Source organism: Malania oleifera, chromosome 1 (genome assembly GCF_029873635.1).
Source record: "Malania oleifera isolate guangnan ecotype guangnan chromosome 1, ASM2987363v1, whole genome shotgun sequence".
NCBI classification, from domain to species: Eukaryota; Viridiplantae; Streptophyta; class Magnoliopsida; order Santalales; family Ximeniaceae; genus Malania; species Malania oleifera.
Genome location: NC_080417.1, coordinates 136,136,894 through 136,156,067, shown reverse-complemented (window position 1 = coordinate 136,156,067; position 19,174 = coordinate 136,136,894). Strand labels below are relative to the sequence as shown.

At 38.4% G+C, this 19,174-nt stretch overlaps 1 protein-coding gene across 4 annotated transcripts in view; it reads right to left on the bottom strand.

Annotated features, from left to right (window-relative positions):
* Positions 1 to 19,174, bottom strand: part of LOC131162433 (choline transporter protein 1) — a 48,289-nt gene that overhangs the window by 12,305 nt on the left and 16,810 nt on the right. For 2 of the 4 annotated variants that reach the window (XM_058118911.1, XM_058118894.1), the window contains exons 2-5: positions 18,287 to 18,645; positions 17,911 to 18,056; positions 17,087 to 17,270; positions 755 to 817 (exon numbers count right to left, since the gene is read on the bottom strand). In XM_058118911.1, coding sequence (XP_057974894.1) covers positions 755 to 817; positions 17,087 to 17,270; positions 17,911 to 18,056; positions 18,287 to 18,645 — 752 coding nt within the window. The remainder of the gene's footprint in view (positions 1 to 754; positions 818 to 17,086; positions 17,271 to 17,910; positions 18,057 to 18,286; positions 18,646 to 19,174) is intronic. The other 2 variants (XM_058118921.1, XM_058118901.1) reach the window with 1 other exon arrangement.

The window sequence follows — 19,174 nt, the reverse complement described above, 5'->3', positions numbered from 1 at the left end:
CGTACCGATAATGGTACAAAATATTTTAATGATATTCTGGGAAATTATCTTCAAGAAAGTGGCATTGTACATCAAAGTTCTTGTGTGGATACCCCTCAACAAAATAGGGTTGCTGAACCAAAAAACAGACATATACTTGAAGTAGCTCGAGCATTGATGTTCACTACAAATATGAAGAACTATTTTTAGGGAGATGCTATCTTAACAGCTACACATCTCATTAATCGAATGCCGAGTCGAGTTCTTTTCTTTACAACTCTCCAGAAATTCCAAGAATATTTTCCTACCTCTCGACTCCACTCTAGTCTTCCTCTGAAAATCTTTGGATGTACTGCATTTGTTCATGTTCATGCTCAAAATCGAGATAAATTGGAACCTTGTGCCGTTAAATGCATCTTTATTGGTTACTCTCCTACCCAGAAAGGCTACAAATGTTATGACCCAATCTCCAAAAAAATGTTTGTTAGCCTTGATGTCACTTTTTTTTAAACCACTCTTTATTTCCAAAAGCCCTCTCTTCAGGGGGAGAAGTGAAGTGAAGACCGGTTCTTTGATTTCTTTACTACTGAATCTGTGCCATCTAATGAGTCTCCCATTGCTTCATTCCCTAACCCATCTATTGCGTCTCCTATTGCATGTCCTAACCTACCATATACAAATGATCACTTAAACTCAGGGGAAGATGCAAAAAAACAAAAGGAAATACTAGTTTACTCCAGAAAGCGAAAAACAAAGCACAGGGAGAATCTCATACCTGAGGCACCAAAAGAGTTGGAACCGGTAATATCTCCGAGCAACCATGAGTCGACGCCCAGTCCTGATCAGGTAATCAAAGATCATGAGCTTTCTTCTGATAAGTCTACACCTGATGACATAAATTTACCCATTGCAGTCAAAAAACAAACTAGGTCATGTACTCTATACCCCTGGTCAAAATACATGTCCTATTAAACTTTGTCTACAAGGTATCGTAATTTTACCTCTAACCTTTACAGGATAAAAATTCCAAAGGATATTCAGGAAGCTTTGGAAAGTCCTGAATGAAGGGAAGCCGTTATGGAAGAAATGTGGGCTCTCGAAAAAAATAAAACTTGGAATGTTATGAACCTGCCGAGTGGAAAGAAACCAATTGACTGCAAATGGGTTTTTACAGTGAAATATAGAGCTGATGGGACAGTTGAACGATATAAAGTTAGACTCATTGTAGAAGGATTTACACAGACTTACGGCATTGACTACACAGAGACATTTGCACCAGCGGCAAAACTAAACACAGTTCAAGTACTCCTGTCATTAGCAGGTAACTTAGATTGGCCACTACAGCAACTAGACATTAAGAATGCATTTCTAAATGGTGAGCTAGAAGAAGAAGTCTACATGACTATACCACCAGGATTCAGTAAGAAAGGTGAAGAAAATAGAGTATGCAAACTCAAGAAGTCCTTGTATGGACTCAAGCAATCCCCCAGAGCATGGTTTGACAGATTTGCAAAGGTAATTAAAAATCAAGGATATCAACAAGGGCAATCAGATCAAACTATATTCTTCAAACAGTCTAAAAATAGTAAGAAAACAATTCTGATAGTATATGTTGATGATATAATTCTAACTGGAGATAGTACAATGGAGATGGAAAGACTAAAGAAAGTCCTAGCTGCTGAATTTGAAGTTAAAGACCTGGGACAAATGCGATACTTCTTGGGAATGGAAATTGCTAGATCAAAGAAAGGTATCAGTGTCTCTAAGCGAGAGTATATCCTTGATCTCTAACCGAAACTGGCATGCTTGGATGCAAATGAAACCCCGATTGAAGTAGTAAAGAGGCTCGAAGAATGTGGAATACCAGTTGAAATAGAAAGGTATCATAGATTGGTTGGTAAACTAATTTACTTATCGCACACTAGACCCGACATTGAATTTGCGGAAAGTGTTGTAAGTTGACACATGCATTCACCAAAAAAGACTCATTTTGATGCTCTGTATAAAATCCTCAGGTAAGGATTCCCTAGGCAAGGGACTCTTCTTTAAAAAAAAGTGAAAGCAAGGAATTGGAAATCTTCACAGATGCGGATTGGGCAGGATCGGCAGAAGACAGAAGGTCAACCACATTTTTAGAGGAGTAAAAAACAGAATGTGGTGGCTCGAAGTAGCGCTGAAGCTGAATTCAGAGCAATTGCATAGGGGATATGTGAAAGACTATGGTTACGGAAACTCTTGGAAGAGCTACAGGTTTCGGTGAAATTTCCTATCAAACTCTAATGTGACAACAAAGCAACCATTGGTATCTCTCTCAATCCAGTTCAACATGATAGAACTAAACATGTGGAAGTGGACCGACATTTTATCAAAGAGAAGGTTGAAGAAGGAATCATCTGTATGACTTATGTACCTACCAAGGAACAAGCTGCAAATATTTTTACTGAAGGGTTAGCACGATAGAACTTTGACGATTTCATTGGCAAGTTGGATATGGTTAATATCTATGATCCAACTTGAGGGGAAGTGTTGAAATCCCGAGTATCCTTGACAATATTGAGTAAATTAGGAAAGTGAGTAAATGTAGAAAATTGTGTATTATTCTATAGGGAGATTGTTTCCTTGTTTAGAGTCTTTGTTTGTATTATATATTGTAAGATTGGGATGTACATATTTAAAATAATTCAAGAAATATTGAAATTGAATTCCGCTCACAGTAACACATATAGGGTTCAAGCAATTTGGGTAAAATTGAAAAGTGCTTTGGGTGTGTTGTGTGGTCGTAGAACACCATTAAATTAAAAGCTAATTCTATAAGACAATCTATATAGACCAAAATGTTGAGCAGTTGAGAAAACATATCCAAAAATTAAATGTTGCAAAAATGATGACGCTGAGGTGGATGAATGGTATAACTCTAAAAGATTAAATAGATAACGAAAACATCTTGATGAACCAAGTGCAACACTTGAAGAGGATAAGATAAGGGAAAGGTGATTAAGATAGTTTGGGGCTCCTACAATGTATGCTAAATATAGCAACACTAAGGAGTGAGTGAGTTGTTGTTGGTGATAGTAAGGTATCACGAGCCAAGCTTGTCCAGGGCATTATGCTTGCCTATGACTGCTTGTCTTGTGTGCATGGGATGAGTTACCATTAAGTAAACATTAGTTTAGTTTTTATTTATAGTGTGTTTATGTCATTGTGTAAAATGGGAGTATAACACCTCAGTCAATTTGATGTTTCCTAGTGTCGGAGCTAGAACAATATATAAATCTCTTTAGGAGAGCGTGAGTGTTTATCAGTCATTGTAAACTCACTAGCATTTTGTAAACGTGTTTAGCCTACTTGCCTCCCTCGCTAAACACATGTTGCCTATGGAGGTGTTGTTAATGAATTATGTTACTTCAATGTTTACCGCATGATTGTCATTTGCTTACATGAATTGCTTACTGTTTCAGCTTTCTTCACATGCTGGTTGTGAATGTTTTCTTATGGTAAACCACAGTATACTTTTGGCTGACTAGTTAAGCAAGAAGCCTTTAGCTAGTGCTGCATGGCCCTTCACAAGGTGTGAAGTGTGCACCCCATGACAATTGGTATCAAACTTAATTAATTGTTTCGTGAATTTGGTTGTCTTTGTATTGTGGGATTGTGTGAAGCATCAGTAAAAGATCATGACAACCAATACTGAGAAAATTTGGACACTAGAGGTGCATGTTTTGCCATGTTGGTGGTGAATGAAGAGGTAGGCCAAGAGAAGATGCCTACTACCATCCTAGCTATCTTGGATGAGTATGCCTACCTTATAATTTGCATCTACAAGGTGCAGAGCATAAGATCAAGTTATTACCAGGTGTGAAGCCTCCTACAAAAGGGTCATGTCAAATGATGCCTTCAAAGTTAACAAAGTTAAGAAATCAACTTGATGAGTTAATGGAAACGGACTATATACATCCTTCCAAAGCACTGGTGTTGTTTCAAAGGAAATATGATGGGAGCATGCAAATGTTTGTAGACTACTGTATGCACAAAGTGGTTCTGCGCAACAAGTATCTCATTCCGCTAATTGTTGATTTGTTTGATTAGCTAACTCATGTCAAGGGCTTCACCAAACTTGACTTGCAGTCAAGCTACTATCTAGTGAGGATAGCAAATGGTGATGAGTCTAATACATACTTGCATGACGTGGTACGGGGTGTCTGAGTTCTTAGTGATGCTTTTTGAGTTAATGAATGCGCTGTTAGCAACGAAGAAGCCCATGGGTAGGCTTAATTCACATGAGTGAGCACTAACTTGACCCAAAAGCTTAAGCTTATTGGGTCTTGGGCCTAACCATGTGTATAAGCACCCATCATCCACTCAAATTTTTCAATGTGGGACAAACTCACAAGTGGAATTCTCAACAATCTCTTCCTCACTTGTGAGTTGCAACTGCTCCCCCTTAAATGGAAACCATCTCCCTTATGGGAGTAAGCCCAATTCCCCAACAGTTGCTCAAGTGGGTCTTACCACTAGAGTCTTACGTGCCTCGGATTGCATTCCACGTGCCTCTAAACCAATCTTACCTCCCACGTCTCGACGCTATTCAGATCCATCCCAAGCCTAGATGATCCTTATTGGCCTCGATCACACACAGTTCTCCAACTGTTAACACATTGATTACGCTTCAAAGTTGCATAATTAAGTGTTTAAATGCATTAATTAAGTATTACAATTTTACTTAAATGTCTAATTCTGTCTAGTATTTTAACATGGAGCTCAATTGATGATATTGAGATAATTATCCTATCTTTGCCCATAAATTTACGACATTCGTGCTTAATTATTGCAGGGCAATGCTCGGGAATAAAAGGTGAAGGCACATATATTTTAAAGCAATGAAGGATGCACAAGGAGGACACACTTGATGGACCATGAAGATTAAAGAAAAACAAGAGCACGGGCCATGCAAAGAAGGCCCATGTGGCTATCCTTTGTTGGATTAGAGTTTTAAAAGATTAAAGGGGCTATTCTTGGTTGGATTTGGGGTTTTGAAGGTTGCAAATTCGTGCATATATGTTGTGGGCTACAAGGGGTAGCCAAGCTAAGAGGAAACAAACCACATGGGTCATCCAAATAGGCCCATGTGCCTACTTGAAGGAATACCACACGGCTAGGGCAGAAATTGGGATGAAAAACATGTTTAATTAAGTGCTGGCCGTGTGCAAGAGCTTGTGGGCTGCAAGGGCAGCTGGGTTAGGAAGAAAAGAAGCTACATGGGGCCATCCAAAGAGGCCCATGCAAATATCTCAAGGGAGAAGCACGGCTAGGGCAGCAAGTGTGCAAGGAAAGCAAGGGTTTTAGGTGTATGTGTGGCCAAATGTGAGGAGAGGGTTGGAGGCCATGAGCTTGAGAGCAGCAGCAGCTGGGAGTTTTGGGGCATCTTTGTGTAATCACAAATATTAGAACCCTCTTCTCTACTCTTCTCTCCTTCCCTCTCCATTCTTCCATTCCTTGCTATTGTGTTCACCATTTTGGAGTTTGTTTTGAAGGCTATTGAAGGAAGCTTGCAAGGCTGCGGATTGGAGTTATTGGGGCAGCCAAACCTAGAGAGGAATCCCTCCATTCGGCCACACCACAAAATCTTCTCTCCACTCCTTCATTCTTCCATCTTTTTTCCTTTATTTGCTTTCATTTCTTGTTTATTTCAATACCGTATTTTGATTTATTGTTGGATTAAGTTTGTTTCATTTAAGTTATTGGATTGAGTTGTTTCATTTAAGTTATTGTTGGATTGAGTTTGTTTCATGGTCGAATGTTTATTAGATTAATGGAATGTTTACGTTTAGTTCATGTCCGGAATGTTTAAACATAGGATTTGGTTCTTTGTCTAAATGCTTAAACGTAGGATTATTTTGTTCGTTTAATTTTGTTATCGTTTATTTTATTGTTTGAATGAATCATTGAGTGAGTAATATTGGTTGCGTTGGTTTTGCGTAGTGGTTTAGGTTTTATTTGCATTCATGGGATGTTTTAAAACACAAAAAGACTAAAATTTGGTTAAGTAACAAGGTTGCACACAGGGTGTTTGATAAAATGTCCATTAGAGCATGAACACTATTTTTTGCCATTTATTGTTAGAAATAGTGGATTAGATGATGATGTTGAATGTGGTTTAGCTCCTCAAAGCAAGGATAATCACTATTCATTCAACACACATCCTCAATTTCTTATGATTTAGGGACAAAAATAGTGTTGGTGACACAGACATTGGCATGTGAATTTTTTAATTTGTTACGTAACTATATTTTATGTCTTACTTGGATTATGAACATGCTGCATTTTAATTTCATTTAGTCCATTGATTAGATAATGTAAGCGGAAGCCTTGAATTACATTGAATTAATTTTTTCATATGTACATCCCAATCTTATATAATACAATCACCTATTCTAAACAAGGAAACAATCCCCTTACCGAATAATATCAAATCCCTCACATTTACCTACTTTCCTAATTTGTTTATTATTTACAATGATACTTGGGATTTTAACACTCCTCTCAAGTTGGATCATAAATATTAATCATCTCCAACTTGCTAATGAGATCATCAAAGTTCTGTCGTCCCAACCCTTTAGTGAAGATATCTGCAGTTTGTTCCTTGGTAGGTACACAAGTCATACAGATAATTCCTTCTTCAATTTTCTCTTTGATAAAGTGTTTGTCTACTTCCACATGCTTAGTCCTATCACGTTGAACTAGAAAGAGATGCCGATAGCTGTCTTATTGTCACAATAGAGTTTGATAGGAAATTTCATCGGGACCTGTAATTCTTCCAAGAGTTTCCGTAACCACAGTCCTTCACATATCCCTTGAGCAACTGCCCTGAATTCAGCTTCAGCACTACTACAAGCCATTACATTCTGTTTTTTGCTTCTCCAAGTTACCAGATTTTCCCAGACGAATGTGCAATAACCTGTGGTGGGCCTTCTATCTTCCACTGATCCTGCCCAATCTGCATCTATAAAGATCTTTACTTCCTTACTTTCACATTTCTTGAAGAAGAGTCCTCTTCCCGAGGATCCCTTAAGATATCGAAGGATCTTGTACACGGCATCCAAGTGGGCTTCTTTTGGAGAATGCATGTGTTGGCTTACTACATTAACTGCAAATGCAATATCTGGTCTAATATGTGATAGGTAGATTAGCTTGCCAACCAATCTCTGACACCTTTCTTTTTCAACTGGTATTCCACAGTCTTCAACCCTCTTTACTGCTTCAATCGGGGTTTTACTGGATTTGCATCCAAGCATGTCAGTTTCAATTAGGAGATCAGTAACATACTTTCGCTGAGAAACACTAATTCCCTTTCTCGTTCTCACAACTTCCATGCCCAAAAAATACCGCATTTGTCCCAAGTCTTTAACTTCAAATTCAACAGCTAGAACTTTCTTCAATCTCTCCATCTCTACTGTATCATCACCAGTAAGGATTATATCAACATATACTATTAGAATTGTTCTCTTACCTCTTTCAGACTGTTGGAAGAATAGGGTGTTATCTGATTGCCCTTGTCAATAACCCTTGATTCTTTATTACTTTTGCAAATTTGTCGAACCATGCTCTAGGAGATTGTTTAAGTCCATACAAAGACTTCTTGAGTTTACACACTTTGTTTTCTTCACCTTTCCCACTGAATCCTGATGGTATAGTCATGTATACTTCTTCTTCTAACTCGCCATTTAAAAATGCATTTTTAATATCAAGTTGTAGTGGCTAATCTAGGTTGGCTACCAAGGACAAGAGGACCCAAACTATATTTAAGTTTGCCATTGGTGCAAATGTCTCTATATAGTCAATGCCGTAAGTCTATGTAAATCCTTTTGCAACAAGTATGGCTTCATATCTTTCATCTGTCCGATTAGATTTATATTTCACTGTGAAGACCCATTTACAACCCACTGGCCTCTTCCCATTTCGACAAATTTATCAACTCCCAAGTTCCATTTTTTTCTAGGGTCCACATTTCTTCCATTACTGCCTCTCTCCATTTAGGTATTTCTAGAGCTTCCTAAATGTTCTTTGGAATTCTCATCCTATCAAGGTCAGAGACAAAAGCACGATATCCTATAGACAAGCTTTTATAAGACATGTATTTAGACTAGGGGTATTGAGCACATGACCTGGTTTGTTTTCTGATTGCAATAGGTAAATTGATATCATCAGGTACAAGATTATCAAAAGAAAGCTCAATTACCAGATCAGGATTGGGCGTGGACTCATAGTTATTTGGAGCCATCACCGGTTCCAACGCTTTTGGTGCCTCAGGTATGAGATTCTCCCTGTTCTTTGTGTTCGGCTTTTTTGAGTAAACAAGTATGTCTGCGTTGTTTTGCTTTCCTGTATCTCCCCCTGAGATTAAGTGTTCTGTTGTGTTTGGCAGGTCAGGAAGTAATGCAATGGAAGGCTCGATAAATGGATCAGGGAATGAAGCAATGGAAGGCTCAATAGGTGGTACGGGTTCAGATGATGCAGATTTAGTAGTAAAGAAGTCAAAGAACCGATCTTCACTCCATTTCTCCCCCTGAAGAGAGGGCTTTGGGAAATAAGGAGTGGTTTCAAAGAAAGTAACATCAAGACTAACAAACAGCCTTTTTAAGACAGGATCATAGCATTTGTAGCCTTTCTGGGTAGGGGAATAACCAATGATGACACATTTAACAGCACGAGGATCAAATTTATCCCGGTGGTGTGCATGAACATGAACAAAAGCAATACAACCAAATATTTTCAGCGGGAGACTGGAGGGGAGTCGAGGGGTAGGAAAGTATTTTTGGAATTTCTAAAGAGGGGTGGCAAAGGAAAGTACTCAACTCGGCATTCGATTAATGAGATGTGTAGCTATTAAGATGGCATCTTTTCAAAAATAGTTTTTCATGTTGGTAGTGAACATTAATGCCTGGGCTACTTCAAGTATATGTCTATTTTTTCGTTTAGCAACCCCATTTTGTTGAGGGGTATCCACACAAGAACTCTGATGAACAATCCCATTTTCTTGAAGATAAGTTCTCAGAATAGTATTAAATATTTCATACCATTATCAGTACGTAAAATTTGAATATGAGTCTAGAACTGTGTATAAATTATGGAATGAAAACTGATGAAAATGGAGCGGACTTCAATTTTGTCTTTCAGTAAGTAAACCCAACAAAGACGAGTATGGTCATCAATAAAAGTAACGAACCATTTTGTATTTGTGCGATTGAGGGAACCTGAGAACCCCACAAATCATTGTGAATCATAGTAAATGGGCTAGATGGTTTGCATATGGATGGTGGAAAAGAAGTACGGTGGTGTTTTGCAAGCTCATACACTTCACATTGAAACTCAGAAGACATTTTATTTAAACAAATAGAAGGAAACAAACGTTTTAAATATCGGAAATTGGGATGACCCATCCTTGAATGTCATAACAAAAGTTCACTATCTCTAGAAATAGATGTAGAATCACAAATTGCAGTATTACATAGTTCACTCAAGCTTGCCTTCTCAAAGTAGTAGAGTCTCTCATATGTCGTAGCAGTGTCAATCATCTTCCCCGATAATAGGTCCTAAAAAACACAATGAGATGAAACAAATTTAGAAGAACAATTTGAGTCTTTTGTTAACTGGCTGATGGATAACAGGTGACAAGATAACTTCGGAACATGCAGGACAGATTTTAAAGTTACAGAGTCAGATATGTGAATACTTCCTTTACCGACAACTAGTGAGAGAGAGTCATCTGCAATTTTTACTCTCAAATTCCCAACATATGGTGAGTAGGATGAAAACAATTGATAAGAACATGTCATATGTTCAGATGCACCTGAGTCAATTATCCATGGAGATTTGTAACAGGATGTAGCATTTAAGGCTAACAAATAATTACCTCAGTGAGCCAAGGAACCAGAGGAAGACTGACCCGATGTTTGAATTGACGAAATCAATTTATACAACTGATCTAACTGCTCAAGACTAAATGCACTACTTGGGGAGGTATTATTGGTTTTTTCTCCTTGTAATTTTTCAGTTGACCCGTCAATGCTAGCTTGATACTAACGATTTTTTTTTGTATTGTCTCGGCTTCCAATCTGCCGATTTTCCATGAATCTCCCAGTAGATATCTTTTGAATGACCTGTTTTGCGGCAATGTTCACACCATAATTTACCTTTTTGTGGTCGTTGACTGGATCCCCCTAGGCCTTTTGATAAAGGGTCGAGACATCAGGCCCATTAGTGTTCCCATTTGAATTTGGGGCGAATACGGATAGGCTCAGCCCGACCTGGTCAACTTGGGGCCTCAGCATCACACGCCTCCTACTCTCCTCCCTCCTAACTTCTGCGAAGACGTCTCGAGTTGAAGGAAGAGGTCGCCGGCCAAGGATGCATCCCCTCACATCATCCAGATCTCGGTTTAGGCTGGCAAGAAACTCGAAGATGCTTTCGTTTTCGACCTCCTTCGGTATCGTTGATGCTCAGATCGAGCTCCTGCCAAAGATGGGTCATCTCCATGAAATACTCCGTGACTTCCCTATCACCTTGCCTCATCTGCCACAACCAAGATTTGATGTCAAAGATTTGTGAATAGCTCTCAACATCGGAGTAGGTTTCACGAACGGCATCCCAGACATCCTTCTCTATGGTAAGAACGAGTATATTTTACCAATCGCTGGCTTCATCAAGTTAACGAGCCAAGCCATGACCATGGAGTTTTCGGATCTCCATGTTTGCAAGGCGACAACATCAATAGGGGCGGGTTTCCTCCTTTCCCCAGTAAGGTAACCTAGTTTCCCTTTTCCTTCAATCACCAACTTTATGGATTGAGCCCATTCTCGAAAGTTTTTCCCGTTCAATTTCTCCACTGAGAGTGGAAAGGTTGTATTATCCAGCCCATTCAAACCCCCATCGGATGTAACCTCGGAATCCCTGTCGGATTTTCCAGATGAGGGTGCCCCTTTGCTGGTGCTGTTAGCCATTGTTAGCTAAGGTCAAGAAACCCTTAGCTCTGATACCATGTAAGCAGAAGCCTTGAATTACATTGAATTAAGTTTTTCATATGTACATCCCAATCTTATATAATACAATCACCTATTCTAAACAAGGAAACAATCCCCTTACCGAATAATATCAAATCCCCCACATTTACCCACTTTCCTAATTTGTTTATTATTTACAATGATACTTGGGATTTTAACAGATAACTTACCATCTCATACAAAATCAAGAAAAAGAACCATTTTCGGATCATGTACGGAACAATTTTCGAATCATGTCTGAAAACCTCATTTCATTGTAAATACCATTTTAGTTAGTTGTAGTGTTTTAATTCTCTTCAATTTCGGATAATAGTTAAATTTGGAATTCACATACACCGTTCCTTGTGGAGATGACTTAGGGACTTCCCTTAATAACTACTTGCCGACACTTTTATACTTGGGAGTTATTCTCTAAGGTGTTTTTAGAGTCAAGTCAAGCCAAGTTATTGGCCTCGGTCACACACTTGGTCCTCTAAGTGTTAGCACATCAAAAGAATTAGCTTCACACCTCGACTTTAAGCTCTCGTTCGCCCCGAGTTACGAACCATCGGCTCTGATACCACTTGTTAGCACCGAAGGAGCCCATGGGTGGGCTTGATACACATGAGCGAGCACCAACTTGACCCAAAAGCTTAAGCCTATTGGGTCTTGGGCCCAACCATGTATATAAACACCCATCATCCACTAAAATTTTTCAATGTGGGACAAACTCAAAAGTGGAATTCTCAACATGCGCCAGCAACATTCTGCACATTGATGAACCAAGTGTTTCATGAGTAACTTGACAAGTTTGTCGTGGTGTACAGTTCCACTCTAGAGGAACATAAAGAGCATCTACAATAGGTGTTTGACAAGCTAAAGGAGAACAACCCTTATAGGAAGAAAGAGAATTGCACTTTTTCTCAGAGCATCAAATTCCTCGGTCATGTGATCGAGCAAGATCGTATCCAAATGGATATGGAGAAGGTGAGCTATTCAAGACTAAAAGATCCCAATGACAGTGAAGGAGTTGTGTTCCTTTCTTGGACTCACCAACTATTACCGCAAGTTCATGGAAAGATACTCGAGGAGAGCTACTCCATTGACAGAACTATTGAAAAAAGGTCAAAGGTGGAACTGGACAAAAAAGTCAAGGAGCCATAGGCAACTTGTAGGAAGCCATGATACGAGATCCAATACTTGCTTTCCCAAATAGGAACCCTTTCGAGGTACAAAAAGATGCATTATAATATGCCCTTGGTGGAGTCTTGTTACAAATGGACATCCTATTACGCACAAGAGCCATAAGCTTAGCGAAGCAGAGCAAAAGTACACAACTCAAGAGAAGATGGTGCTAATGGTGATACATTGCCTTCATGTGTCGCGTCATTACCTACTTGGGTCAAAGTTTATGGTGAAAACAAATAACTTGGTTGTCAGTCTTTTCCTTACACAACCAAAGTTATCGCCCAAGCAAACCTGTTGGCAAGAAGTCCTAGTGGATCTTGATTTCTCATTCAAGCATAAGGCAAGGAAAATGAATCAAGTCACAAATGCACTGAGAAAGAAAGCTAAGCTTTTGATGCCTTACAAAATGTAACACACTTGAAAATAAGGTTACTACAACAATGCGGAGACGCATTAAGGAGAACCTTGTCAAAGATCCAGTAGCCCAGAACCTCATGAAGTTGGTGAAAAAGGGCAAAGCCTGTCAGTTTTGATTAGAAGATGGATTGTTGATAACACATGGTAACCGGCTCTTTGTGCCTAACATTCGTGCCATGATTAGAGGAAGACGCTACTAAGAGAGTCTCATGACACCATGTGGGTAGGTCACCCAAGATAACATCACACTTCAGCATTGTTGAAGACTTGAAGTAAAAGTACACTGGCTACACGTGCATAATGAGGTGGTCGAGTATACGGTGTATACCCAAACTTGTCTCACCTTCCAACAAAACTAAGTTGACAAAAGAAGATTGCAGGGTATTGGAGCATCTTCAAGTACCAGTGAGACCGTGGGAATGTCTCTCACTTGACTTTCTCACCAACTTGCCTAGAGTTGAAGATGCAGGGTCTATATTCACAGATAGGGGTAAACAAAAATTACTGAATAACCGAAAACCGGATCGAAACCAAACCGTTTAACATTTTGGTATGTTTTTTTCTATTTCAGCGTTTGGTTTTGATTTCTCAGTATTAAAAAAATGATTTTCAGTTTCAATTTTTTTTATATGGGAAAACCGAACCAAAAAAACCGAAATATATGTTTTATTCAAAAATTTTGGCCCAATATTTAACTCTCAATTATTAACTTTCTAATACTCAATTATTGTATATTAAGTTTACTTAAGTTAATATGCATTCCAATACAATAATAGAAGAAGAGAGGATTAGGGGCATGGTTTATCGATGTGGAACAAGATTCTCAAGAGGAATGAGGATGCTCAGTCTTCCATTGCCCAGCCTTCACACCAGGCCTTCATGCCCTTGTTCCACATCGATTACCATCAGTATTGGAGGAGCCTTCTCTACTTATAAATGCAGGTACCCTACTTCAAATGGAGTACTCTGCCTGGGCAGCAGCAGAAATTAATTGTTGCTTGGTCCATCTTGTTTAAGGCCCATTGAACTTCTAAAAATGGGCCTAATATTAAAATTTTAGTCCAGTTCGGTTAGTAACTGAAAATCGGACCGACGAACTATGATTTTTATTTAACTGAATTGTCGGTTAACAGTTTGGTAGCAGATTGCAATTGTAGGAACAGATTAGTTTCAGTTCGATGTTTGGTTTTACCTAAAATTGAACAGATGAAAACTGAGTACACCCTTAGTTATAGACAAATTTTAGAAGTGCGTACTTTCATACCCGCACCAAAGTACAATTCAGAAGAGGAGACAGCATATTTTTCAAACATATTGTGAAATATTCGGGAACAAACCAAGACATTATCAGTGACCGAGACTTGAGATTCACAAGGAACTTCTAGACAAAGCTTTTTTAGAATATGCAATTCACATCTTGACATCTTTTCAAGCTACCCCCACAAACAGATAGACAGACGAAGAGATTCAACAAGCTATTAGAGGAGTATCTACACCATTCGTCACCACTAACCAAAATAATTGGGTGCAACTACTCGTGGTGGCTCAGTTCTATTTCAATACCCAAAAGAGCTCAATTACCAATAAGAGTCCTTTTGAACCCCACAAACAGATAGACAGACGAAGAGATTCAACAGGCTATTAGAGGAGTATCTACACCATTCATCACCACTAACCAAAATAATTGGGTGCAACTACTCGTGGTGGCTCAGTTCTATTTCAATACCCAAAAGAGCTCAATTACCAATAAGAGTCCTTTTGAACTTGTTATAGATTAGTAGATACTGTAATTTCACATAATGGCAAGTTGTACAGAGGAAAGAATCTAAAAGCATACATCTTTTCCAAAGAATGGAAATAGAATGTGGAGATTGCCCGAGCATACCTGGAGAAAGCTACCAAGAAAATGAATAAGTGGGAAGATCAAGGGAGAAGATTGTTGCACTGCAACGTGGGTGATTTGGTACTTATTTATTAAGCTCCATCTAGAACAAATCAAGTCACTATGGGGGTTGAGGTATGATACTACTTCGCACAAATGAAGGACCAGTCCCCATCTTAGCCAAAGTTGGGAAGACCTCTTACTAGGTTGATGCTCTCAGCTGAATGAAGATGCATCCTATGTTTCACATAAGCTACCTCAAACCATTCAACGCTGCCACTGAAGATCCAAGTAGAAATCAGTCAACCAAATCCTACTAAAGAAAACACAACTTGACAAAAGATAAGTTGAAGTCATTCTTGTAGACAAAGTTTTCACATCAAGGAAGAAGCGACACAAGTTCTTGATGACGTGGAAAGGCCTTGGAGACAAAGAAATCAAATGGATGTTAGCAAAAGACATGGAGCTGTTTGTGGACAAAGTTGAAGGGTACTTAGCATCAAAGCCTATGAGGACACCGATTGCGTAACTAAGGCAAAATGTTATGAGCCAGGCTTGTTCAAGGCATTATGCTTTCCTTTGACTGCTTATCTTGTGTGCATGAGATGGGTTAACATCATGTAAATAGTAGTATAGTTTTTATTTATTGGGTTTATGTCTTTGTGTAAAATGAGAGTATGACTCCTCAGTTAGTTTGATGTTTCCTAGTGTCAAAGCTAAAATAGCATATAAAGCTCTTTTGAGGAGGAGAGTGTTCATCAGTCATTGTAAAACTCAAGAGCATTTTGTAAATGAGTTTAACCTACTTGCTGTTGATCTGAAATGGAAACGGAGCCTTGATGAGCCCTTGATGAGCTATAGAAAGACAGCCTTGATAAGCTGTGGAGAGCCAGCTTTGATGTGCTGGAGAATCGGTGCTAATCCCAGCTCATCTCATTGAAATACCTCATTAACCCTTATTACCCATCTTCCATTTATGTCCATCCCCATCCATCTATAAATGGATATGTGTGGGCATGAAATTATATGTGAAAATGAGTGGAATTGAGTTGAAGGGGAGAGAGAGAGAGAGGTGTGAGAAAGAGCGAGTTGAGTTGAGTGGAGTGCAGGAGCCTCCTCCTCCTGTATTTTTTCTCCCAATTTTAGTAAAGTTCAGTGTGCTCCGCGGACGTAAGTCAGTTTGGACTGAATCACGTTAAATCTTGGTATTTAATTTGCTTGTTTATTTTGCTTGTGGTGTGATTGTTGCTCCTAGATCCCCAACACTAGCCTCTCTCATTAAACATATGTTGCCTACAAAGGTGTTGTTAACGAATTGGGTTGCTTCAATGTATATTGTGTGATTGCCATTTGCTTACATGAATTGCTTACTACTTCCACTTAATTTGCATTTGATGGTTGTGAATGCATTCTTGTGGTAAACAATGATATAATTTTGGCTGACTAGTTAAGCAAGAGTGCTTTAACTAGTGTCTCACGATCCTTCACGAGGTGTGAAGTGTTCAGCCTATGACATGGGGGAGGAAGAGTAGATCTAGAATAACTTGGATTGAGATAGTAAGCATTTGACAATTTGAGGATATTGCCCTATGTTGTGCAAAATGGTGGAAAAGCATCCATAGCCAACCCCACCTAGTCTAGTGGAGCTTACAACTTGGGGGTGGTTGTTGTAGGATTAAGATAGAAACTTAGTCCTAGTAGTTTTACCACAATGACAAGTGAAAAACAAAGAATAATGATGACCAAGGAGCAAGTGTCCCTGTTATTTTGGTTCCATTATGAGTGCATATGAGAACAAAAGTTACTAGAGAGGGGGGAGGGAGAAGCTCAACAGTGTGGCCATACTACATTGAATAAGTATGTTTAAGATTTAAAATTCCTAGGCAACACCAATGAACATGATTCAAACTGCCTGTAAATTCAAAATGAACTTCAATTAAACTCATTCTCAAATAAAACTGAATTTTTCTTTCTTCATATGATGCTTGTTTCATGTGTATGGACAGCACAACTTTGGTTTTCAAAAAAGCTTCTATTATGAGTGCATATGAGAACAAAAGTTACAGAGAGGCGGGAGGGAGAAGCTCAACAGTGTGGCCATACTACATTGAAGAAGTATGTTTAAGATTCAAAATTCCTAGGCAACACCAATGAACATGATTCAAACTGCCTGTAAATTCAAAATGAACTTCAATTAAACTCATTCTCAAATAAAACTGAATTTTTCTTTCTTCATATGATGCTTGTTTCATGTGTATGGACAGCACAACTTTGGTTTTCAAAAAAGCTTCTATTATGAGTGCATATGAGAACAAAAGTTACAGAGAGGGGGGAGGGAGAAGCTCAACAGTGTGGCCATACTACATTGAAGAAGTATGTTTAAGATTCAAAATTCCTAGGCAACACCAATGAACATGATTCAAACTGCCTGTAAATTCAAAATGAACTTCAATTAAACTCATTCTCAAATAAAACTGAATTTTTCTTTCTTCATATGATGCTTGTTTCATGTGTATGGAAAGCACAACTTTGGTTTTCAAAAAAGCTTCTAAATATTACACATATAAGAGGATGTAGTCCTGACCTTTCAAGTAGTAGAACATTGTGACTGATATTATCAGTACATTAAAAAGAAAAACCGTTATCCATGGCATCCCAGCAACAAAATGCCGAATCATCAATAACCAAATCACTGATAGAAAGAGTGGCAAAATGCCTCCACAAACAATCAATACTGGCCATGCCTTTCCAATGTCAGCCACATATCTCTGCAAAAAGCAGATGAAATCATGAACAAATCATTGTAAAACGTAGGATACACAGTACACAATAGAGGAATTACCTTATTCAGAAACAGAGTGAAGCAAGGCATAAGCAACTCAATTAATTGGAATACTGAGATATTTAAGACATCCAACAGAATTGGATGTCATTGTAAATAATACAACCTATTCTTGGGGCCTCACTTCACTGCTTTGGGTTCTGCTTTGGGTTTTAGGTTAAGCGGCTCTTCAATATGATATCGCAGCATTATTGACCTGAAGGCCAGGCATTACCATTCTTGTAATTAACTAAATTTCAGCACAATGCAAATGGCAAGTATATGCTTGTCCAGCCTTTCCAGTCAAATGAACCTGCTTCTGAGGGCGAATGCTCAATAATACAGCCCATTACTGGGGCCTTGCCTAAAAGCTTAAGCTTTTAGTACAAGTGGCTCTTCAATATTCATATCTTTGAAATAATAGAAAAGATATAACTAAATAAACTTTCAGGCTTGGATTTTACTAACAGGTGGGGTGCAACAATGCTGATTTTAATGCATTACCATATTAGTCTTTATATTTTCCTAGATAATACAAGCATGATCACTATAAAAGGAGATAGCCAAAACCCAAAACATTCCTCAACCTTTATGACAGATGACCGAGAATTGATTGACTTGTGAATGGCTTTATCTATCATAATGTCTTGATCGATGTTCACTCCGCCCATCTGCTGCCAATGGCGCAAACTCATGTTCGATGCACGAGCAATAAATTGGCAGCTCCATAAAACTGAAAAAGAACAAATAACATAAAACCATACAAAATGCTTATTTTTTTTAGAGATGGAAGACTGATATGTCCATCAAAAGAAAAAAATAAAGGAAGCAAATCTTCTTCTGATTTAGTTCTAAAAACATCTCCCCATGATAGACATTACTAAAGGCTGCGTGTGTCTTTGTGAAATGACAACAAAGTATCCAACATATGACAACATCAGAAGGGAATCTAAATTCACTTACCATTTACACTTGGAAATATGACAGGGTAACAGGGACCTTGAAGTTTAAGAGAAGTGTTCTGCATCTCTGGAATAAGAAACTCAAAATAGTCATAATTTCTATCAATCCATTCATCCATAGAAAGACGGAACTCTCCCTCTGGATAATCACAGACCCAAGTTACTTGATCTTCTGACGGAGTAGGGCAGTCCATCAAGCAGATACTCCTAGCATTAGCCAGCTCGAATTGGCTGTTCTTCAAACCACTTTGATAAACTTGATTAGGATTTACCCAATATTTGAGTTCCAGTTGGCGAAGGTTGGGATTTGCATGCCTGTCCCCACATATATTTCCTTTGTAGTCCAGGCCATAAGTTAGCCTTGTGAGACACAGCAAAACAAATAAAAACAATAAGATGAAGGAAAGAAAAGGTAAATGTGAACTCCATTCAGAAGCACAAATAAGCCCAGGAAACGGATTAAAAATTATTTAAATGCAGATAGGATTGATGCACAAATTGGTTACAGTAACCATTATGTTTGTTTGCGCCCTGTTCTTCTATGTCTCCCCAATATACATTATTATAAAAAATATACAGGATTCTTATGATCATATGCACATACAAGACCCTAAATAGTTTCGTGGAGAGGTGATGATGATTAAAGTTTCCAATGACATTATGACGGCACTTAATCAACAACCACAGTTCAATCTTGAAATTTTTCCTGACAACAATATCTTTTCCAGCTTGTTTGGAATTTATAGGTGATATAAATTTAGGTCTTAAATTGCTATGTTTTTAAGCTAAATATTTTATAAGGAAAACAACTAGGAAAAAAAGAGAAATGATGTGAAGTTAGACACACTAGGATGATAAATTCTTTTTAAAACAATTTTATAAAAAAAAA